This window comes from Pongo abelii, chromosome 14 (genome assembly GCF_028885655.2).
Source record: "Pongo abelii isolate AG06213 chromosome 14, NHGRI_mPonAbe1-v2.0_pri, whole genome shotgun sequence".
Taxonomy (NCBI): domain Eukaryota; kingdom Metazoa; phylum Chordata; class Mammalia; order Primates; family Hominidae; genus Pongo; species Pongo abelii.
In genome coordinates, this window is record NC_071999.2 from 49,508,683 (window position 1) to 49,534,132 (window position 25,450).

The 25,450-nt window shown below is 35.3% G+C and overlaps 1 protein-coding gene across 5 annotated transcripts in view; it reads right to left on the minus strand.

Annotated features, from left to right (window-relative positions):
- Nucleotides 1-25,450, minus strand: part of TSC22D1 (TSC22 domain family member 1) — a 147,350-nt gene that overhangs the window by 95,449 nt on the left and 26,451 nt on the right. The window contains exons 2-3 of one of the 5 annotated variants that reach the window (XM_009248608.4): nt 14,072-14,228; nt 11,416-13,193 (exon numbers count right to left, since the gene is read on the minus strand). In XM_009248608.4, the coding sequence (XP_009246883.3) occupies nt 13,176-13,193; nt 14,072-14,228 (175 nt within the window). In that variant the 3' untranslated portion in view covers nt 11,416-13,175. 5 annotated transcript variants of the gene reach the window in all.

Here is a 25,450-nt window from a genome sequence, read left to right on the forward strand (position 1 = left end):
AGCCTCTGACATCAACAGCAAATAAACACAGATTAACCCCTCGCCAGATAAACATGAAACTTCATACTCAAGGCCTACTGATCTTAGTTCCTTTTACCCAATACATCATATCTAGCTTTTAACAAAACAAAAACAAAAACAAACAAACAAACAAAAAAACATAGCCAGGCTCAGTGGTTCACACCTGTAATCCCAGCATTTTGGGAGGCTAAGGTGAGCAGACCGCCTTGATCTCAGGAGTTCGAAACCAGTCTGGACAACATGGCAAAAACCCATCTCTACAAAAATAGACAAATTAGCCAGGTGTTGGTGGCTTGCGCCTGCAGTCCCAGCTCCTCAGGAGGCTGAGGCTGGAGAATCACTTGAGACCGGGAAGTGGAGATTGCAGTTAGCTGAGACTGCGCCACTGTACTCCAGCCTGGATAAAAGAGTGAGACCCTGTCTCAAAAACAAACAAACAAACAAAAAACACCATTAGACATGCTAAAAGGTTAGGAAAAATAAAACAGTCTGAGGATCCAAAGCAAGTGTCAGAATCAGATTCAGATATGGCAGATATTTTGCAATTATTAGGTCAACAATTGCAAATAACTACTAACATGCTAAGGGCTCTAGTGGAAAAAGTACAGAACATGTTAAGAACTGATGGGTAATATAAGCAGAGAGATGAAAATTCTGAGAATCAAAAGGAAATGCTAGAAATAAAAAACACAGCAACAGAAAAAAATGCATGTTACCAGATCATCTGCACATGGCCTGAGAATCAGTGAGCTCAAAGATATGTCAATAAAAACTTCCAAAACTGAAAAGCAAAGAAAGAAAAAAGGAATAGAATATCCTAAGACTTCAGGACAATTTAAAAAGGTAAAATGTATGCATAATAGGAATCCAAGACAGAAAAGAGAGAGAGAAGGAAACAGAATACAGATGCTCCTCCACTTAAGTCCCAATAAGTCCATCCTGAGTGAAAATACTATCAGTCAAAAAGGCATAGCTGACTGGAAGCTGAGGCTTGCTGCTGCCCAGCATAGCAAGAGAAGTATGGTTTCTACTGCATGCGTATTGCTTTTGCACCATCGTAAAGCTGAAAAATCATTAAAATAGTAATCGAAGAAAAAAATGGCTGAAAATTTTCCAACATTTATGACAGACACCAAATCACAGATGCAGAAAGTTTGGAGAACATGAAGTAAGATAAATACCAAAAATCTACACTTAGGCATGTCATATTCAATCTGCAGAAAATCAAAGACAACGAAAAAATACTTAAAGAAGCCACAGATGGTAGTTAAGAGAAACCTTACCTATTGAGGAACAAGGATAAGAATTACATCAGACATTTCTTCAGAAACCATGCAAGCAAGAAGATTTAAGTGAAATATTTAGTGCCGAAAGAAAAAACTATCAACCTACAATTCTGCAAACAGCAAAATTCTTAAAAAGTACAAGAGAAAAAAAGACTTTCTCAGATAAAAATAGAGAATTTGTCACTACTAGACCTGTCTTGAAAAAAATGTTAAAAGTTCTTCCGAAAGAAGGAAAATATAGGTTACAGATCTACACAAAGAAAAAGCATTAAAGAATAAAAGATAAAAACAAAACATTTATTTTAAAAATTCCTAACTGATCTAACACATAAGTTTGTTCAAAATAATGACATCAACAATATATTGAATAATTATAATTTATGGAAAAGCAAAATAAACAGCAGTGTTATAAGAAATGGGAGAAATAATTGGGAATGCTATGTTATAAGGTACCAGCACTGCCCATAAAACAGTTTTAATGTTAACTGAAGGTGGATTAGTCATAAATGTACACTGCCAACTCTAGGGCAACTAAAACAAAAATTTTTTAAGTATAATTGATATGCTAAGAGCAGACAGAAAATGGAATTATTTAAAATGTTCAACTAATAACAGAGAAGGCAGAAAAAGAGTGGAAGGCAAAATAAATTTTTTAAAAAAGAACAAGAGCAATGAACAGAAAAGCTGCAAACCTAGACCAGATAACTAATCCAACTAAATCAATAATCATTTTAAATGTGAACAGCTTAAATATACTAATTAAAAGACAGAGACTTTCAAAGGGGATTTAAAACAACAAGACCCGACTGTACACTATATGTTGTCTACAAGAAACCCACTTTAAATATAAAAACACATAGAGGTTAAAAGTAAAAGAATAGGGACAGATATGCTATGCTAACGCTAATCAAAACAAAGTGGGAATAGCTGCATTAATCTCAAAGCAGACCTCAGAACAAGGAAAATTATCAAAGACAAAGAAAGGGCATTTCATCATGATAAAGGGGCCAATACTCCAAGAAGACATAACCATTCTTAATATGTATGTGCCTAGCAATAGAGCATCAAAATATAAGGCAAAAACTGATAGAAATGTAAGGAGGACTAGTCAAATCCACTATCACAGTTAAAGACTTAAACACTCCTCAATCAGGAATTGACAGATCCAGAAGGCAGAAAATCGATAAGGACATAATTGAACTAAACAGCACCATCAATCAACAGGATCTAATTGACATCTATAGGCTACTTCATCCAACAACAAACAAAATACACATTCTTCTCAAGCTCACATAAATGTTCACCAAAACAGACCACGTTCTGGGCAATAAAAACATATAACAAATGTAAAAGAATACAAACCAAGCTTTCAGACCACAATGGAATTAAACTAAAAATCAGTAACACATACCAAATATTTACAGATAGTTGCAAACCCACAAAATACTTAGAAATTTAAAAATACACTTCTAAATATAACATGGGTCAAAGAAGCCTCAATTTTTTTTAATTGTTTCAAACTAAATGAAAATAAAAATAGTTTATCAAAATTTTTGGAATGCAGTAGAAACAGTGCTAGAGGGAAATTTATAACACTGAAAGCATATAAAAGAAGACTGAAAACCAATAATCTAGGAAAACTGAGACAGAAGAGCAATATAAATCTAAAGCAAACAGAAAAAGAAATTAGATCAGAAATCAATGAAACTAAAAACATGTTAATAGAGAAAAATCAACAAAACCAAAATCTAGTTCTTTGATCAATAAAACTGATAAACTTAGGGCCAGGCTAGCCAATAAAAGACACCAAAAAATACTACCACAAATCAAAGAGCATGACTACTGATCCCATGGGTATTAAAAGAATAATAATTGTTATGAGCAGTTCTGCCTCCACAAATTTGGTAAGTTAGATGAAATGGGCAAATTCCTTGAATAATACAATCTATCAAAATTCACACGGGAAGAAACAGATAAACTGAATAGGCCCATATCTATTAAAGAAATTGAATCAATCATTAATAACCTTCCCATTTAGAGTTCTACCAGGTATCTCATGATATGATACCAATTCTCTATAATCTCTTTAGAAAGCAGAAACAGTAAACAATTCCTAGCTCATTCTGTGAGGCCTTTGTAACAGAACTAGACAAAGATAATACTAGAAAGGAAAATTACAGACCAATCTCTCATTACTATTGATGCAAAAATCCTTGACAAAATACGAATCAAATCCAACAATGTATAAAAAATATTCTACACCATGATCAAGTGAGATTTTTCCATATATACAAGGCTGGTTTGACATTCAAAAGTCAATTTATAAAATCTACTACATCAATAGGCTAAAGAAAAATCATGTGATACTATCAATAAATGCAGAAAAAGCACATGACAAAAATCCAACATCCATTCATAAAAACCCTGCGCAAACTAGGAAGAGAGGGAAACTCCCTCAGCCTGATAAAGAGCATCAACAAAAAAAACCTACAGTGAACATCTCACTTACTGTTGAGAAATGTCTTTCTTGTTGGTGAAGAAGGATGCTTTCCCCTAATATTGGGAGCAAGACAAGGATGTCTCCTCTCACCACCCCAATTCAACATTATATTGGGAAGTCCTAGCTAGTGCAATAAGCAAACAGAATGAAAGGTATGCAGACTGAAAAGGAACGAATAAAACTTGTTTGCAGATGATATGATTGTGTATGTTGAAAACCCCTAGGAATCAAGGAAAAGATTCCTGCAACTAACAACTATAGCAAGGTTGAAGAATATAAGGTTAGTATATAAGTCAATTGCTTTCCCATACACCAGCAACGAACAATTGGAATTTGAAATTAAAACACCATTTACATTAACACCAAGAAGTTAAACACTTTGGTATAAATCTAACAAAATAGGATCTCATATAAGATCTATATAAGGAAAAAGCTAAAAAATGCTAATCAAAAATCAAAGATCTGAAAAAATGGATAGTCCATGTTTATAGATAGGAATACTCAATAATGCTAAGATGTCAATTCTTCCCAACTTGATCTTTAGATTCAGTGCAATCCCAGTCAAAATCCTGGCATGGTGGATACAGGCAAACTGATTTGAAAGTCTACGTAGAAAAGCAAAAGGTCCTAAATGGCCAACACAATACCGAAGAACCAAGTCAGAGGATTTACACTCTCCAGACTTCAAGACTTACTAAAAAGCTTCAGTATTCAACACAGTATGATATTGGCAAAGAAAAGATCAGTGGAATGGAATAAAGAGCCCAGATGTAAAACCACATATAGTCAACTGACCTTTGAAAAGACAGCAAAGGCAATTCATGGAGAAAGAACAGTCTTCAGCGAATGGTGCTGGAACAACTGGACATCACATGTCCCTAATCCCTCCAAAAATCAATGTAAACATAAACCTTACCCCTTTCACAAAAACTGAGAACAAGTCATAGATCTAAATGTAAATCACAAAACTCAAAAAAAAAATCTGTAGAATATAAAACAGGGGAAAACTTAGGTGGCCTTAAATTTTTAGGTGCACCACCAAAATCATGACCCAGTAAAGGCAGACTTTATTAAAATTTCTTTGCAAAAGACAATATTAAGAGAACGAGAAGACAAGCCACAGGCTGGGAGAAAACATTTACCAAACACCCGATAAAGGGCTGGTATCCAAAATATATCAAGAACTCTTAAAACTCAAAAAAAAAAAACCTGATTTCTAAAATGGGTAAATAATTTAAGCAGACACTCAGCAGATTGAGTGGAAAGTGTATGAGAAGATGTTCAACATCATATATCATTAGGGAACTGCAAATTAAAACAATGAGATACCACTACACACCTATTAGAGTAGCTACAACCAAATGATAACATCAAATGCTGGTGAGAATGTGAAGCAACAGAAATCACATTCATTGCTGATGGGAATGCAAAACGGTAAAGTCACTTTAGAAGACAGTTTGGCAGTTTCTGTACTGCAAAGCTAAACACTGACTTACCATATGATCCAGCCATCACACAAATAAGGGAGCAAAGGACATTTCTAGGTCAAACTATTCTGTATGATACTAATGGTGAATATATGACATGTATTTGACAGAACCTACAGAACTGCATGACAGAAAGCATGAACCCCAATGTAAACTATGGACTTTAATTAATAATTGATCAATACTGGTTCATCAATTATAACAAATGTAACACACTAACACAAGATGGTAACAGGAAACTGTGGGAGGGAGGAGGAGGTAAATGGGAACTCTCTACACTTACTGGTCAATTATTCCATAAATGTAAAACTGCTCTTTTTTAAAAGTCTATTAAAAAATACTAAAATAACCCTTTAATTCAGACACTGAGGTTCTATATGAAATTCTGAGAATATGCAAATGCATTATCAATGGTGTAATAGATCAACAGATCTGCCTTTGAATGCCATCTTCATTGCTTACAGATTATATGTCCTTGGCCAGGTCTTGTAACCTCTAAGCTTCATTTTTATGTGTAAAATGAAAAAATTATCACCTTTCTCACAGATTAACTCAGTTAAATTAGGTAAATATACCTGAAGCACCTAGTAAAGGTACACTTAGTAGGTATGTAAATGTTTGTTCTTTTCTTATTTTCCCCCAAATTATTTCTAACTCAGGCACAGGATATATCCTAACAACCAGTGTTTCTTAAATTAGGGTACCTATACCCTTAGATGTACATGCAACCATTAAATAAATAAAACACCTCATGTCTTCCAGGAGTTCAAGATTTGGGGGAGGAAGGATAAATATTTTAAATGGTAATTAAAAGCACTATTATACTAAAATAATGTTGCTATAGCAGAATGTTTGCACTGTATTTCAATATGCAACACAAGACTGTGCCATATTCTCAAACTTCCAGGACTACTTCTTCACCATCTTCTGCCATTTGATATATTTCCCACACTTTTCCACTAATTTTAATTATGTTACTAAAAAGTTTATTTTCTTCTCAATACCAGTCACATGACAAGTGTCTCCAAGAAGCCTGGTTACCCTTAAATTAGTAAATACAACCTGAAAAATAACATTTTATATTTACACAATTTAATATACAATTTAAAGTTGTCAGAATTAAGAAAGCAAACTGAAAATAACTTAAATGGAGACTCTACTTTTGTATTTATGATTTCCCAAGGTTGTGGCTGTAACAGAGTCAATTTCTAAGCTGTGCAAAATACAAATACTTTGCAGATACAGACTACTAGCCTAGTTTTTAGAAACAAAATACTTTTTCATATCACTATAATTAATTTGCCTAGGAGAATCTCAACATGCATAAAATCAAGCACTTCACTGGATAAATATTTAAGGAGAAAGCGGTATGAGTATTCCAGGCCAAACGTAACATAAGGTCACGCGTTATAAGCCCAGGAAGAGCACATTTGTAATGTGCTGGTTTGGTGTCACACACTAACAGAAGCTGCAGTGTGCTCACAGAAGATCTACAAAATCTTTTTTTTGAGACAGAGTCTTGCTCTGTCGCCCAGGCTGGAGTGTAGTGGCGCCATCTCGGCTCACTGCAAGCTCCGCCTCCCAGGTCCTCGCCATTCTCCTGCCTCAGCCTCCCGAGTAGCTGGGACTATAGGCGCACGCCACCATGCCCGGCTAATTTTTCTATATTTTTAGTAGAGACGGGGTTTCACCGTGTTAGCCAGGATGGTGTGAGACGGGGTTTCACCGTGTTAGCCAGGATGGTCTCTATCTCCTGACCTGTGATCCGCCCGCCTCAGCCTCCTGAAGTGCTGGGATTACAGGCGTGAGCCATCACACCCAGCCGATCTACAAAATCTTTAAGGATCTCAAATGCATGCTACATGAATAAGAGGTAAGAATATGGGGATACTTAATATGTGGAAGACTTGGGCTTGGAATTCATGGGAAATTAATAGCTATCTTGAAGGCTGTCACATTTGAAAGGGATCAGACTTGCTCTGTCGTCTCAAACTAGGATCAACAAGCAGCACCAAGTAGTAAAGTGTTAAATCTGGTAGTGAAGAGACTTGAGTACCACAGACACTTTGTTTAAAAACAGTGTGGTATTAGAAATGTATGTGGTATTTCTGGATACCAATTATCTTGCATGTAAAATAAGGGTGCTAAGCTAGATAATTCTAAAGTAATTTTCAAGTAAAAATGGCATGGGAGCGGGGGCCGGGCGTGGTGGTTCACTTGAGGGCATGATTAGCCAGGCATGATGGCCGGTGCCTGTAATCCCAGTACTTTGGGAGGCTGAGGTGGATGGATCACTTGAGGTCAGGAGTTCGAGACCAGCCTGGCCAACATGGTGAAACCTCATCTCTACTAGAAGTACAAAAAATTAGCCGGGCATGGTGGTCCATGCCTGTAATCCCAGCTACTCACGAGGCTGAGGCGAGAACCACTTGAACCCAGGAGGCAGATGTTGCAGTGAGCTGAGATCATGCCACTGCAATCCAGCTTAGGTGAGAGTAAGACTTCATTATCAAATAAAATTAATAATAAAAAAAAAGACATGGAAGCAAATTCTGAATCAACTTCTTAGCAAAGAGTATCCTTTCCCAGCACTCTGGGAGGCCGAGGCAGGTGGATCACCTGAGGTCAGGAGTTCAAGATCAGCCTGGCAACCATGGTGAAACCCCATCTCTACAAAAATACAAAAATTAGCCGAACATGATGGCAGGTGCCTGTAATCCCAGGTACTCGGAAGGCTGAGGTGGGAGAATCGCTTGAACCCAAGAGGCGGTGGTTGCAGTGAGCTGAGATTGCCCCACGGCACTCCAGCCCGGGCAATAGAGCGAGACTCTTGTCTCCAAAACAAACAAACAAACAAACAAAAACAGTATCCTGAATGTACATGGAATCAGCTATGAAATGCTAAGTTCTATCACAAAGAACTTAGCAAAGGTAATGATGGCATGTTGATTTACATTATCCCTTTTTCTACATCAAAAGGTAAGATGGAATAAATAGCAAATTATTTTAAGAAAAGCCAGGCCAGGAACAGTAGCCCATGCCCGTAATCTCAACATTTTAGGAGACTGAGGAGGGAGGATCACTCCTCAGCCTGGGCAACATAAACTCCATCTCTGCAAAAACATACAAAAATTAGCTGGGTACGGTGGTGCATACCTATAGTCCCAGCTTGAGAGGCTGAGGTAGGAGGATCACCTGAACCTGGGGAGTTCGAGGCTGCAGTGAGCCAGGATCGAGCCACTGCACTGCAGCCTGAGCGACAGAGTAAGACCCTGTCTCAAGGAGAAAAAAAAAAAAAGCAGACGTGGCAGTGCACGCCTGTAGCAGAAAAAGTGAGGCGAGAGGATCACTTGAGGCTAAGAGTTCCAGGCTCCAGTGAACTATCATGGTGCTACTGCACTCCAGCCTAGGTGACACTGTGAGACCTTGTCTTAAAAAAAAAAAAAAGCCAAAAATGTCCACTAGCAGTTCTTTTTAAAGAACTCAAAAACATGATGAAGGATTATTGCATTTTTCGATGTTATCCTTTATTGAGTAAATTACACTAGTAATTTAATTCTAGGGAGAAAAGTCCTAATCTATTTTCCTATCTTGTCCATATTCAATATTGCATTTTTCTTTGTTTCTAGATATACTGATTATTATCCTAACACAACCCTTTGAACCTACTTAATATTCCCTAGAGAATAATAGTATATCACTTTCTCCTGTCAATTATTTTATATACAAGGCAACAATATTATTTCTTGATCCTCAGTACAAGACTTCCGAGTTACAGTGTTAAGTAAACGTTTACAGAATTCCTTAATTTCTCAAACCAAAATAAAAGTTACTAAGTCAAGCAGTTGTTTTCTAAGTTCTAGATATTATTTAATACAAACAGGCAAAAGGAGATTGTACTTGCCTTTTGCTTTGCCAAAATCTGCAAAAATTTTGCCAAAAATATTCCAGGCAATAATCTCATGAAATATATACTCAACTTACCAAAGTACAATATTTTTACAGTGCTCAGGCTTGAGATATTAAATATGAATCATAAATACTAAAAGAGCAGGGGTAGGAAATGCCTTGGAATATTGGAGGCTACATATACACAGAGTACAATGTCTGTGGACATGTTTCTAAATGCCCTCCAAAGCCACACACAAAAAAATTTGTGGTTTATCAATTTCTCTTCTCTGAGAGTTTTAAGAAAAATTATTTTCCTAATTCTACATCTATCTGAAAACCCAAGGATACCTGTTGTAGTTTACATTATAATCCAAACATTAAACATATTTTGAATATTTTTCTACCTATGCCATTCCTTACCTCTTGAGCAGAGATCCCTTTGATCATAATTCCTGAAAACTCCGATGAATACTTCAAAGTTCACTAACATTTTTGATGCAGTAATCTAATTACCTTAGATGTACATATTAGTGGAAAAAACACTCCAGAGTACCTAAGGGCTTAATTTTGAAACAAATCTTTCACATTTGAGGACTAAATTACTATGAAATATTTTTAAAGGGAAACAAAAATACCTGGATAAAAATAAAGTAAAAAAACTGCTTAGGACATCTAAGCACTGACATTTGTCAGACTATTTCAATACGGCAAAGAAAATAAGATCTGTGTACATATTTACAATAACCTATAAAGTCAGGACTCTGCAGTCACACTGCTTGTCATGTTTTTATAAACAGAAGCTACAAAAAAAAAAAAACAAACCCTTTGTTTCCTTACCAAAGAACAATCAAAACAGATTTTTATACTATAGTTAATATAGTCAGTGGTGGTGAAACCATAAGCCTATGTTCCTATACCTCGAAAATACAATGGTAAGCCAAATTCAACATTCTGTAGTATTTTTATTTTGAAGGTTACTGATGATGTAGAGAAGAGTCTATGTTCTAAAAATTACTTTTTAAAAACTCATGTCACCATTATCTTTGCAATATTTTTCAGGTTTCCAATGCAGGGTGTATTTTAACTTCCATGCCCAACCTACCCTTTCATACACATATAGGAAAAGCTTATAGATTTTTTTATATTCAAATAAAATACAGCCTTTCATTGAAACATGCTGTGTCTGTAAACCTTTTAATAGCTTTAATTCTAAAAACAAAATTTTGTCCACAGAATCTTTACTTTTTTTCCAAACTTACCAGGTTAATAAAGCCAAGAATGTTAGCTTCCTTTCCCCCACCCCCAATACAACAGCTATTCTAAATCATAACTGCCTTTTAGAAATTTGATTTTTTTCAGAGTATTAATTTCTTTGGGGAGCCAAATTATTACATTTTAATCCACCAACTGTCATTAATTCAATTTTTACTTGCCTAGGACCCCATCTTAATGTTATTTTTAAATTTGGGGGTCCACTTCTTCAATAACTTTTCTTCAAATCTGAAATGAAATCCTCTTGCTTCTAAGCAAATCCTGCATAGAAAAGGTAAATTGTTCCTGGGGCTTCAATTAAGTAAAATTATGTAGCTATAAAAACAAGAATCAATAAAACTAAATATCTGTCTTGATAAGATTTATAAACAAGAGACTATGAGGTCAAGATTTCTCCTTCTACAATTATTTGTGCAAGTAGAACACTAAAATACAAAACATTTTTCATTTCAACAGTTCTTATGAATTGCATAGTTCTCTAATCAGCCATTATTTTCAAATGTTCTTCTGGGTAAAGGAACTGTTTTTGGATGCTATTCTATAAGAGTTATATTTTGATCAATCTAGCATTAAAAGACTTGGCCAAATTACTCTTGTATTTACAGTATTAACTCAAGAGAGTTTTAATGGTTTGTAAAATTGAGGTACAAAAATTGCATCTAAAAAAATCCAATTCTGGAAACTAATCAGGAAAGACGATGCTAATCAGGAAAATGCAAAAACATACAAAACAGATCACCTATTTCATACATTCACTGGTGACCCCCTTGAAGAATCACTTTTTAACAGTTCAAAAAAGTATTTTTCTGGAAAAAAAAAAAACTGTAACACACAGAAAGGTAGAATACATATTCAGAAATATTTAAAGACACAGAAAATTAAAATACATTTAAAAATACTGTTGCAAGTTTTCACTTTCCACTCCTGAAACAGAAATAAGCCATTATCAGTAAGTGCATTTTTTAATGGAGAAAATATTTATTAGATTTCAAATTATCACATAATACAGAGATTACACAATTAGTCATTCTAGAAAAAAGTTTATATTAATATTCATAAACACTGAAAAATATAGGACTTCATTTTGTGACATAAAATATTAAAAAACTCAAAGGTAAATTCACCAAAATAAAAGTTTAAATAAACAAATCAGTTCACAATAATATACAAAAAGTTTCACTTTTAAATAAATAGCTCGTAGTGGCATGAGGTGACTAGAAATGCACTTACATTTCCTTTTGCATATTTTAAGGAACAGAGCTAAAATTCAATCAAAGAATGAGATTAAGAGATTAAATCACTTTTCATGTTCAAAGCTGAAACAAAAAGCTTATAATCTCACAGGCCACACAAAGTGGTTTCTACTGTGGTTCAAAGAGTTCAACTAACTTAATTTCCAAGCAAATCTCATTTTTAGTTCCTTCAGTTCTTCCTAAAATGAGGGACAGTTGTTTTTTTAATTTATATGTGTTTGTAAACCAATTGTCTTATTAACATTTACTAAAAACAAGTTGGAAGTAAAAGCTGTAATCATTTATGGGAATTCAAAGCTCTCTGGGGAAATTTCAGTTCAAATTGAGCCTTTAAACTTACTTTTAAATACTATATTTACAAAAATTTATTTATAATTAATGAGAAAAAAAATACAGATAGCCAAGAAAGACTAAGTGCAGGTTATGCTTTAGCAAATGTGGCTTCTAAAACTCTTGAGATTTCCTAAAACATTTTAGCTGCTTCCATATTAATAACTCTAGAATGTCTATTCTTAAAATGTATACCAAATTTAACAAACTGGCAGCATTAGGTGACTTTAAAAACGTTAATAGCTTTTGACTGACCAGTTAATAGATACCAAAGAAAGAAACAGAAACATTTTGATAACTACTTCAATTAATTGATAGCTTGGATAAATAACTATTTTGCAACACTTATTCCTTCACACCTACAAGCTTCTTCTAATACTAAGTGTCTCTGCTCTGTAAACTACCGTTCTGTGACAGTACCACTCAAACTTTAGAATGCCTTCAGTATGAAAAAAATACCTCAAGTTTAACAGGCATGTATTACTTTAGAAGACAGACCAAGCTACTTACATCTCAAAAGATATTTCTTCTACTTCTCTATTAGAAACTTTGTTGATTTGACAATTATAATAAGGCTCAAGACCAGCAAAGATGAGCTAAAAGAGTATATCCTAATATTAAAAGCAGTTTTTGAATAATTAAGAAGTTCACCCTTTATTTACTAGTTACTTCCAGTGTCAGGCAACAAAAAAAACCATTTCATTAAGTTTTCTGGACTTCCTCTACTACTTAAAAAAATGTTTGCCTACTTCATTAAGGTGATTTTCAATCCCACAAATGTTTTAAATGAAACAGATACAGAGAGCTGCTTTTAAAAGAAAGGAGTCTCTCAAGCTTCCTCTATTTCAGTCTTCTGAATAGAAAGAAATATTTTCATGGCCATGTAAAATTCCAATCTGAAAAGATTATTTCATTATTTGAGCCTTTCCATTTTCAGACCAAAAGTAAACCAGAGTAATTCTTAAAAGTTTATAAATGACAAGATCAGGTGGCTGGCTCATCCTTGTGTCTTCTAGACATATTGCATGGATCCATTCACCACTGCCTTCCAAACTGCAGGTGCTGGCATGTGTGACAGATATCATCCATGAAGGCTCTGCTAGAAGAATTCCTTTTGCTGAAGAAGTATGATGTTTTACCAGTTGAAAGAAATCTGGGCAATTAGAGAACAAATAAACCAGTCTCCCATTATCAAGATACCTGGAGTCACAGAAGGAATCCACCAAGGAAAAATGAAAACTTGCCAAAGGTAACAAGTTCACATTCTACCCACTGTAGGTGGTAAGAACTTCCTGGAATCAAATCCTACCCTTGGCATCAAAGAAACTAAGAGAAAACCATCTTAATGCCATGGGGGAAATCTAGGAAAGCGTTCTTTTACCACAAATATTTATTCCTAGGGACTAGAAAGTGACTTTTGAGTATATTAAACATAGCTTTCAGGGATACTGTATCCTGAAACTTACATTCATTCATAGTTATGTTTTATTAAAGAATGGAGCCTAGAATTGACAGTAAAACCACAATAGTACTATCATTGCATCTTTTAAAAGATCTAATATGAAGTCCTAATATTTGAGGTAGGAAGAAGACCAAAAGGTTCTCACTAACAGGGTAGGATAACACCTGGACATCTGACTGTATAAATTAGACTTCAAATGTCCAGTTTGCCCAAAGATGAAATACAGAACCTTTTAAATTACTTGAATATAAAAGAGCACTTAGAAGTCCACTAAAACCATAAAGGCCAAAATGGGTAGATATTCCCGTTTTAAAATTCCTGTGGACTACATAGGCATTCGTCAAATCATGTGCCCCAAATCATCCACTGCTTTAATTATCTGGAGAGAAAATTAAATTTTAGGTCTCATTTTTGAATGAGTACTAGTTAGCATTCTTAGAAAAACAAAACAGATTGTAGTCCCACCTGGTTCTTAAATGAACCCAAGGAGTTTACCACAGAATTAAATGGGCAATGGAAGGACACTCCAATCTATAAATTAACCCAAGTAAATAATGGAAAGCACCCACTTGTTTATTATCCTTTCCCACTCTCTCCAGAAGCTGGATATTCTGTCTCCAAGGGTTCAGTGGAGAAAGTGGACCCCTGACGTCAAAAGCTCTCCGTGGTCTTGGCTGTATCTGTGGTTCTAGGATCACTCCTTGCACCTCTGGTAGGAGAGAAGCACTGAAATAGAGAGCTGAATATAGATTTAAGAAAAAATTCTTATTAAGAAATTACATTCTCTGGTCATTTGAGTTTGTAATGGCTTAATCCTCAGGATAAAAAGGAGCTACCTTTGGGCATACTTTCTTTAGTGCCTTCTTAATTTGAATTTTAGAAGTCTGTCACCACAAATGATTAATTCCTCAGTAACTAATAAGAAGGGACCTTATTGGTCTAAGCCATAACACACTCTGTGATAAACCACTCAACTTTGAGTGGAAGACCAAATCAAAAATGATAAATTATGACTGGAAACAAGATCATAGTTGTCTTTAAGGGACAGTGAAAAGGCATGCAACCTCAGATATATCAAAAGAGGAGTCCCAGTTAATTCTTCTGTCAAAGAAAAGAAGATGGACTGAAAAGTAGAAACAGAAAAAATCAAGCATATTAACAGGAATACTACTAAACTTTGGGAAAGTCTAAGAAGCTGAATTTCTTCTCTGAGTTCAAGTCTTCATTAACTTAAAGAATTAATCACACTATAGGCCCATATTACAGCAATACAAAGCTAAGCCTATATTTTATCAAAGCTTATGACTACTGTCACTGAAAAGATTTATTCTTCAAGCACTCAGCTTTAAAACTGGGAAGGCAGAATAGTGGATACAGGCAATACAGACTCAAAATCCTTTTTAAAATGCATAATCATTTTCTTTTGGGTCAAGAAGAACCAGGAATAATCATTAATGGCTATAACATAGAAATTAAAGCAGTAAGATATACCCAAATTATAGATGATGGCAAAGACACTAGAAAATAGTTAGCTTTATTATAGGAATAAATAAGAGAAGGAAGTTCAAAGCACATAGCATCTGATCAAGGAAAAGCTGAAAGGAGAATAAGATAGGCAGATACATATTTAAAGTTACAGGGACTGCAGGATAAATTTTAACAGTGTTGCCTTTGGAAAACAGATCAATTATGCTTTGTGGTACAGAGTAATACATCCCTATTAAATTTCAGATCTTATTCTAAATTTAAAGGTGCTGCATCTCCTTGTTCTATGGAGTACAGTCACAGTATCCTATTTCTGGGACATGTTATATTTTGGGATAAAGTTTTTATGAAATGCTATCAAGTAATCTCCCTCACATACCAACTGGTTATCACAAGAGTTCCTTACCTGTTAGTGGAACGAGGATTGTGTTCTCTTGTTCTCTATCAATCAACCAACAAAGGTTATAGTCTCAGCACTAAGACGGTAGCAACCAACCAAAGTTAGTGTTTTTAATGCCTTCACTTCCTCCTGGCTCTGCCAGCCAGTTTGGAAATGTACCAAAAGCTGAAAAGGAATGGTTATTCCATTACCTAACAACATTTAGACTAAGTAACTTTAAAAGCTTAAAGATGAAAAGAATGAGCTAACCCTTCTGCACAGGGACGTATCCAATTCTGTACAAATGAGAAATGAAGACAGTTTGGCCTAAGTAAAGAAAACCTATGAATTTAACCATCAAATCTGTAATTACCAAATATTAAAGAAAAAACAAATTAGAAAGAAGAAGGTGAAACTGCCATCTAACAAGAGGTATCAAATAATTATGAAAGTACTTTATGCACCTAAAGTGGCAGATATTTTTTCAATTTAAGTTTCCAATAGATTTTAAGTCCAAAAGCCTTTTAGTATTTAAAAGACTGTATCTTTAGATCAGTAGGCTTTAAAAAGTATTTTACAGTATAATCACAATGAGGAGGTATATGATGGATGATAAGAAGAAAGGAGCACAGATTAGAAAAAGGATCTGAATGCCGAATCTTAGTAAATAAATGCAATCTAATTAAGTAGTTTCAAGAGCCTAAAAAACCCTAGTAGATTAACAAAGCATTCCACAGCTGGAGTTGTTAAGGAGTGGCTCTTCAACAGAGGAAAAAGGCTTAAAATCAGTATGTTGGAGCTATCTACATACATTTTCACAGTACCTATATGGTGCAAATAGGTGCTACAAAAGTGCTTTAAAATTTATTTATTAAACAATCATCCTCTAGTCTTTTCTAATCAATTTCCTTGACAAATTATTCTTTTTCATATAGTAATAGCTCAATATCAACCATGAAAATTATCTAAGATTTCTAAATTAATGAACTCTAAGTAAAACTTACTACTTTAAAATAGTTTAAAACCTATTCAGAAATTATAATTAAGATATGATTTTCCAAATTTCCTTTAGTTTCCTTTCCAGTCATTTCCAATAGTTAACTTTCCAATAGTTTTCCTTCAGTTCTTGAATACTAATCAATAATAACATATAGGTGAGTGAAAATACAGGCAAAAAGAAAGAGGTACATTTTGATATAGGAAATACACCTGGTAATTTTCATTTTTAAGTTTACAGGCCTACTTCACTTTGAAAATGAAAAACAACTCACAAAAAACCAGATCTTGCTCAGATTAACATTGTTCTAAATTTAGAATTTCTACAACAGGAACTTTACGTTAAATGCATCCAAATCTTTATTTATCACACACCACAGTATAATATAGATTAAAAGTACACCAAACTTAGATTTAAAAAACCAAATGTCCTTAGGTTAGGTTACACAGCAAGTTAAATATGAGAGCTCACTGGAGAAAATGAATCTTTACAAACTTCCCCTAAGTCAGAACGCTTTCAGAATATAACTTCTTTATTTTGCCTGAAGTACCAAAACATCCTAATTCAACACTCATACTCAGAAATGAATAAGCAGATTTCTCTAAGTAGAAATTATTTTGAAATCACTGAGAGCTGGTATCTCTCCTGCTTTAAGAGTTAATAATTTATGAAGACTCTGAATTTGATAATGTATCATTTATATAAAAAATGTAAAGAGGCTTTCAAAATGGGGTCATTATTTGAACAAGGAAGAGCAGGCTTTGTGAGAATATTATTGATAGAAGCTCCTAAAAATGATACAGGAAGCCCTTACCTAATTCTATTTCAGTGGACAACATTCTTCTATGTGATATTTTAAGAGGGGGAAATATTTATTACACTGCAAGACTTACATTTCAACCACTAGAGAAAAAATTTCAAACCAAAGCTAACAAAATCAGCAATGCTGAGCTGCTACCTCAAATGGCTGTTATAAGCTCTATTAACCTACCAGTACATCAATGAAATCATTTTAACATTTTCTGTAAATAATGAAATTTTTAAAGATTCTTACTGAAAATCCATGTATATTTAAATCAGAAACAGTATTTTATATATAAACACCACTGAAAAAATTTTACGAGAAGTACATCAAATTAGGCTGTTTGCAATATTTGTTCTCAATATTAAATTATTAAATGAGCATACACAGCTTATTAGTTTTAAGCATTTCTAATAGCTAAGCATAAGGGAAGGCTACACCTATTTAAGCTATGAAATAGAAGGCATTATGTTTCTACAAAGACTGATTTCTACTCAAACGTGCTACAACTGACTGTTCTAAAGTTGAACTTAATGATTTATAAATTTACCGATTATTCATTAACCTGGACATTCTACATACATTGGAAGCATCTTTTTATTCTTTACCTATTATCACCCATTCATACTGGTTCTAAGGCACTTCTACAAAGAAAACAAACTCTTCACAAATTCCTCTAAGTATCCAAAACAGTCCTAGCTGGCAGTAAGAAGAAAAGGAAAGAACATGCTTAACAGAAGCAGTGTGTCTTTTATCTCTAGCCCCTAGAAAAGTGCTTGGCACATGGAATAGGTAATTCAGTAAATGCTTTACAAATAAGTTACTGATCAAAAAAACAAAGGAGAATTTTGTCAAGTGGCTGATATCTAAAGTAGACACTAAAAAGTTCAACTTTCTAATCCTAAAGAAAACAAAAAATTTATCAAAAGTATAACTTTCGGCCAGGCACCATGGCTCACACTCGTAATCCCAGCACTTTGTGAAGCTGAGGCAGGCCGATCACCTGAGGTCAGGAGTTCAAGACCAGACTGGCCAACATGGTGAAACCCTGTCTCTACTAAAAACACAAAAAATTAGCTGGGCATGGTGGCGCTCACCTGTAGTCCCACCTACTCGGGAGGCTGAAGCAGGAGAACCGCCTGAGCCTAGGAGGCAGAAGTTGCAATGAGCTGAGACTGAGCCACTGCACTCCAGCCTGGGCAACAGAGCAAGATTCCGCCGTCTCAAAAAATTAAAAATAAACTTTCTTGGGTCCATCTCTTTTTGGGGTCGTCAACTTCTAAGGATTAATTTTTTAGCATAGTTAGCAGAAATTTCAAAGGTATTATCCTGAGATGATACAAATGTTAGCCAAATTGCAACGATTACAGATTTCTAATATTCTTTTTCAGAGATTTAAAAGTAGTACAAAAACCAGATACTGCCAGAATATCCAATCGCAAAAAGGGAGAGATCTTACCCCATAACAAAACAAAAAGGCAAAAAAAAAAAAAACCCCACCCAAGTTATTCGGAATTAGTTAACTAAGGTATTGTAATGGCACTGGAGGTAAAGATTATTTCTAAACCATAAATCTTGTGTGTATTATCAAATGGAATACACATTTTTTGAAAAAAATAGGGAAGACTGAGCAAAGTTGTGTGTTAAAAAGATTTTTTTTTTAATTAAAAAAAAAAAAACAACCAACAGGAAGGAAGTCTGAACTTAAGGGGCTGAATACCATCAAGAGGATATGTGCTTAATCATGGACAGTAATTTCCTAAAAGAGAAGGAAGCTGTAACGAAAACAGAAAAACCTAACTATTAAAGCATTTTTAGAGCTCAACATCCAGCCAAATTCCATTATCTGTATATTTTCTCTTCATCCTTTTGGAAAATATACCATCTGAAAATGTTACTGGTATTCAAGTTAGTCCACTAGATATAAATATCAACTATTTGTTAAAAGACAAGCAACAGATAACCCAAATGTGTTCATGCTCCATTAAGGTAGAAGATGAAGTAAAACAGATGAAAAAGAAACAATCTACAATATATATATTTTAGAGTAGTTAATCCACTATAGAATAAAAGATAAAAGGCAATCATAGAAACACAGTTGCATAAACTATATTGACTATAAAAAAGGATAAGGCAACCTAAGGGTCAAGAAAAACTAAATATAAAAATGGTTAAATTTGGCCGGCACAGTGGCTCACACCTGAAATCTCAGCACTTTGGAAGGCCAAGGTAGGCGGATCACCTGAAGTCAGGAGTTCAAGACCAGCCTGGCCAACATGGTAAAACCCATCTCTAATAAAAAATACAAAAATTAGCCAGGTGTGGTGGCACACGCCTGTAGTCCCAGCTACTTGGGAGGCTGAGGCAAGAGAATCGCTTGAACCTGGGAGGCAGAGGTTGCAATGAGCCGAGATCACACCACTGCACTGTAGCCTGGGCAACGAGCGAGATTCCGTCTCAAAAAAAAAAAAAATAAATAAAGCTTAAATTTGCCACTGACTCCTTTAAATGAAAAAGGCTAGTATATGTCATTAAAAAAAACCTTAGTAATTTTAAGATCTCTAAATTGCTCTAACAAATACTTTTTTCATAATTAACCTATCCATTACTTTTACCTCGCTAGTGTCTTCTTCGTCTTGCTAGCATGAAATATTTAGCTTTATTCTTATAATGGCCAGCAGCACATTTTGAAGGACCTATAAGGTATTGAAAAAAAAAAAAAAGGATAATCTTCCTACTGTATTTTTTCATTCTAGGATCTTGAGTTGCATTACGTTCATAAGAGTGCACTCAGAAAACTCAGAAAACATGAAAGACCAGACCAGGCGTGGTGGCTCACGCCTGTAATCTCAGCATTCTGGGAGGCCAAGGCAGGTGGATCACTTGAGGCCAGGAGTTCAAGACCAGCCTGGCCAACATGGTGAAACCCCGTCTCTACTAAAAATACAAAAATTAGCCGGGTGTGATGGTGCATGCCTGTAATCCCAGCTACTTGGGAGGCTGAAGCACAAGAATCACTTGAATCCAGGAGGCAAAGGTTGCAGTGAGCCAAGATCGTGCCACTGCACTCCAGCCTGCCTGGGTGACAGGGCGAGACTCCGTCTCAAAAAAACAAACAAATACAAATACAAATAAATAAAAAAGAAAAGAAAGACCATAGCAACAAAACCACTTACGTTTTGCGAATTAGGCTGCCTTTACATTAATTCCTTTGGGGTCTTTAACCATTTATGACAAGGAAAATAATATATCAGTCAACAACGAAACAAAAACAGATGTTAAATAATTAAATGTAAAAGATTCTGATCAAGCAAGTATCATCAATGGATACTAAAATTAATGGAAGTATGATGAGAAATAAGATTATTTACACAGTCTCAAAATATTCCCCCCAAGACACGTGTTAATTACAAAGTGAAAAATAGAAACTTGATAGTTTAGAAACCTGGCAGGCACCTCCTTAATCAAATGATCAAGATGACATCACCAATAATGGGATGGATCATAATCATGTACCTCCTTATCTACTAATAAGAATACACCATCACCTCTGTCATATCCTTGCCAAAAATGCACAGATTAAGGACCAATCAAACTACCTAGTATTCTTCCAAAGTGTCAAAGTCATGAAAGGAAAGAAAGAATGAAGAGCAGGCCTAGATTAAAGGAGATTAAGGAGATATGACAACCAAGTACAATATGAATTCCTAAACTGGATTCTGGACCAGAAAAAGATCATTTAGTAGACAACGTCAAAATTAAAAAATGTCTAGAGTAGTTGGTATTAATTTCCTGACTACTGCATTTCCTGACTTCTGTACTATGGTTATACATGATACGAACATTAAGGAAAGCTGGGTGACAGGTATATGGGGATTCGGTGTGAAATACGTGTGTGTGTGTGTATTTAGATAGGGTGTGGCATGTGTGTGTGTGCATATTTAGATAGGGTGTGGCGTGTGTGTGTGTGTGTGTGTGTGTATTTAGACAGGGTGTGGCTCTGTCGCCCAGGCTGGGATGCATTGGCACAATCGTGGCTCACTGCAATGTCCACTTCCCTGACTCGAGCAAGCCTCCCACCTCAGCCTCACTAGTACCTGGGACTACAGGGACACACCACCATGCTTGGCTAATTTTTGTAGAGACAAAGTTTCATCATGTTGCCCAGGCTGGTCTTGAACTCCTGGGCTTAAGTAATCTGCCTGCCTGAGTCTCCCAAAATGGTGAGATTACAGGCATGAGCCACCACACCAAGCCTGTGTACTAAATTTTTGCAACTTTGGTAAGTCTAAAATTATTTCAAAATAGAAAGTTAAAAATAAAAAATAGAACAAAACATCCTGAATACGGTTCCATATTCAACACACCTGTGGAATATCCACTGAGAAATTAAGAAATATAAATCTCCAATTTTTCATTCAGATGAAAAATTTAGTCCAATCTTTCTTTAAAAGCTAATCCTAATGGAAATGAGAGCATTATGTCATGTTCTGTACTAATATCAGAAAAGTAACCAGATGTTAATAGTCTTTTTCTTTCCCTTTGGTAAACAGTTCTCTAGATAGAGAACTTTAATTCAGAAGATAATATGGGAGAGATCAAAAGGGAAAATCTTTCCTACAGATAGAAAAACAATGTCTACATTAAATAGCAAGTGTGGAAATTAACTCCAGACTATAGCAAGCATATCATAGAACAGGTGAATAAAAAAGCAAAAGTTCTTTCCAATTTACATTATGTACGTTTATTCCTGCATTATTAAAACTGAAGACCTTCTCATTTGTTTCTTCAAAAATTTTCGCAGGAAATAGAGTTTAGTGCCATAAATATCCTTCTTCCTTTTTTTAAATTAAAATTCAAGAGATAAACTCCAATGTATTAATACCTTCACTTACAAAGTTGGTTACAGGTAAATATTCATAACTTTTTGTTTTAATTTTTAATTTACTGAGAGCTTAGTATACGGTAGGTAATGTATTATGCTTTTAAGAAAAGAGAAACAAGGTCTTCCTATGATGCCCAGGCTGGAATGCAGTGACTAGTTACAGGTACAATCACGGCACACTATAGCCTCGAACTCCTGGGCTCAAGCAATCCTCCTGTCTCGGCTACCCAAGTAGCTGGAACTACAGGAAATTGCCACTGTGTGCATTATTATGCATTGTATTATGCATTTTATATATATTGCCTCATTCATTAGCATAACCCTATCATATATGGAATATTATTATCATCACAACTTTACTTGATAAGGAAACTAAGGCACAAAGTGGTGAACTAACTCACCTAAGATCACATGTCAGTAAAGAACAGGAAATTCAAAACCAGTTTGACTCTAGGACTCTGAGGTTTAATTTTACATTTTTCCAAATCATATTATTTTGATTAACAACTGAGTACTTCTTTTTAAATACTTAGTATATAGACTGGGGCTGGGTGTGGTGGCGCATGCCTGTAATCCCAGCACTTTGGGAGGCCAAGGCAGGCGGATCACTTGAGGTCAGGAGTTAGAGACCAGCCTGGCCAACATGGCAAAACCCCGTCTCTACTAAAATAGAGACACATCACTGCACTCCAGCCTGGGTGACAGAGTGAGACTCCGTCTCAAATAAATAAATAAATACTTAGTATATGATAAAAGCTAGAATAAATGTACTGTTTTAAGTAGAATTCTGAAACAACTTCAAATTCATTTAAACATACATCAATTGACAGTTAAGCAAGCTAAGCTTAAGCAAGTTAACTTGTTTTGCCATTTCTATCAACCTATGAAATAGGGAATTTTACAAGACAGTAAAACTATGTAAAAATATGGAGTTTTACAAGACAGTAAAACTTCAAAATAAAGTGTAGCAAAATTTAACAACTTAATATCAGCAAGATAATCTAGGAAAAGATGTTTCTATTAAAACTAAAAAGCCCATATCTAAACATGTTAAAATGGTAATCAGAAATTCCTTTCACCTTTTAATATCTTCAAACACCAAGACACAAAAAGGATTTTTTCTAACTAGAATTTCTGGTTTACCTGATACATATCTATTGATTTGCATAACAAATATATAAGATAGACTTTTAAATGTACAAGAACTTCATAATTTAATGAGTTTTATTATCCTAACATAATGTAAACATTTATAGCAACAGTTTAAGTCACCATTTGTTATAAGCATGATTAAAATAATAATCCGACAATAATAAACTAGATTCAGAGCTCAATTCTGCTTAAAGAACCAGAGAAACAGTCTTTAGTTTATTACAGAATAGATAATAATCTGCATGAATGCTGTGGCTGACCTGAATTTTAATATATTTTAAGTATTACTTATGATAGCTTACAATATATCTATTCAAGTTCCTCCATATATAATAAGATGAAAAGGTCATTGCCTTATCTCAATTTGAATGTAATAAAAAATATAAATATGATATTAGACATCTGCAGAAGCAATCAACATTTTAGTTAAAACAGGGCGTTTTCCAATTCTTTACCAATAAAGTGGGGCAGGTTTTGTAAAAGACAGAACACATCTACTTACAAATAAATCCTTTAATCTACTCTATCATATTATAACTTATACAGCAATTGAGCCTAAAGTGACAAGGAAATATCAGTAGCTTCCACCAATCTCAGAAGGCATCCTCAGCCTTAGGGCCCATTTCAGCAAACTGTCAGAAATTAAGAAAGCCTGGCTGGGCACAGTGGATCAGGCTTGTAATCCCAGCACATTGGGAGGCTGAGGAGAGAGGATCTCTTGAGCTCAGGAGTTCAAGACCAGCCTAAGCAACATGGTGAAATCCTATCTCTACAAAAAATTAGCCAGGCGTGGTTGCGCACACCTGTAGTCCCAGCTACTTGGAGAGGCTGAGGTGGGGGGATGGCTTGAGCCCAAGGAGGCAGAGGTTGCAATGAGCTAAGATCACACCATTGCATTCCAGCCTGGGGAACAGGGCCAGACCCTGCCTCAGAAAAAAAAGAAAAAAAAAAAAGAAGAAGAAGAAGAAGGCGGCAAGAACAGCAAGCAAGCAACCAAGCTAGCTGTGTCTGTCAACTACTCATCTGGTAGTTGATTTCTATACAGTAACGAGGCTACAAACCAGAAAAATTTTAAATGTCCAACATGACATTCTAAATGTCAGTACTGGAAAAAATAATTTGAATTCTGCTACCTTACTGACTATTCACAGTTTCCACAGCTATTTCCACTTTCCAAACATTTTAGGAATAAAATTTTGATAGTGACTAATCCACGTCTGGAAATTAAAATGTTGCCAAAAAGAAAATGAAAATGTATTAAGAAAAAAGAACATCAACCCACCATTAAATTAACAATTTAAAAAATATGCTTTGATTTAAAAAGTATGTGGAGTCTAATTAACATTGTAATAACTATCAGTAAAACTTCACAAAAGCCACAACAGATCTTAGTTTATGTCTTTGAAAGTGCTAATATTACTAGAACTCAAGTTCTTTATTTGGCAAGCTCCATTAAGAAATAAAGCAGCCGGGCACGGTGGCTCATGTCTGTAATCCCAGCACTTTGGGAGGCCGGCGTGGGTGGATCACCTGAGGTCAGGAGTTCGAGACCAGCCTGACTAACATGGTGAAACCCCATCTCTACTAAAAATACAAAAAGTAGCCAGGCGTGGTGGCGCATGCCTGTAATCCCAGCTACTTGAGGGGCTGAGGAAGGAGAATTGCCTGAACCTGGGAGACGGAGGTTGCAGTGAGCTGAGATTGCACCATTGCACTCCAGCCTGGACAAAGAGAGTGAAACTCTGTCTCGGGGAAAAAAAAAAAAAAGAAAAAAAGAAGTAAAGCTAGTGTACATTCCTTCAGTTTTTAATAAGCCACTTCTTAAAATATTATTCAGAATACCAGATTATAGTATTTCTAAATAGAAGAAAAGTTTATTTCCATACTTCCTTCAAAACCAATCAGCCCAGCCTGGGCAACATAGTGAGACTCCATCTCTACAAAAATTTAATATTAGCCAAATGTGGTGGCACACATCTGTAGTCCTAGCTATTCAGGAGGCCAAGGTGGGAGAATCACTTGGGCCCTGGAGGTTGAGGCTGCAATGAGCTATGACTGCCACTGTACTCCAGCCTGGGTGACAAAGTGAGATCCAGTCTCAAAAAAAATAAAAATAAACCTGGCATGGTGGCACCCACCTGTAGTCTCTGCTACTCAAGAGGCTGAGGTGGGAGGATCACCTGAGCTTGGGGAAATTGAGGCTGCAGTGAGCTGTGATTGCACCACTGTACTCCAGCCTGGGCAACAG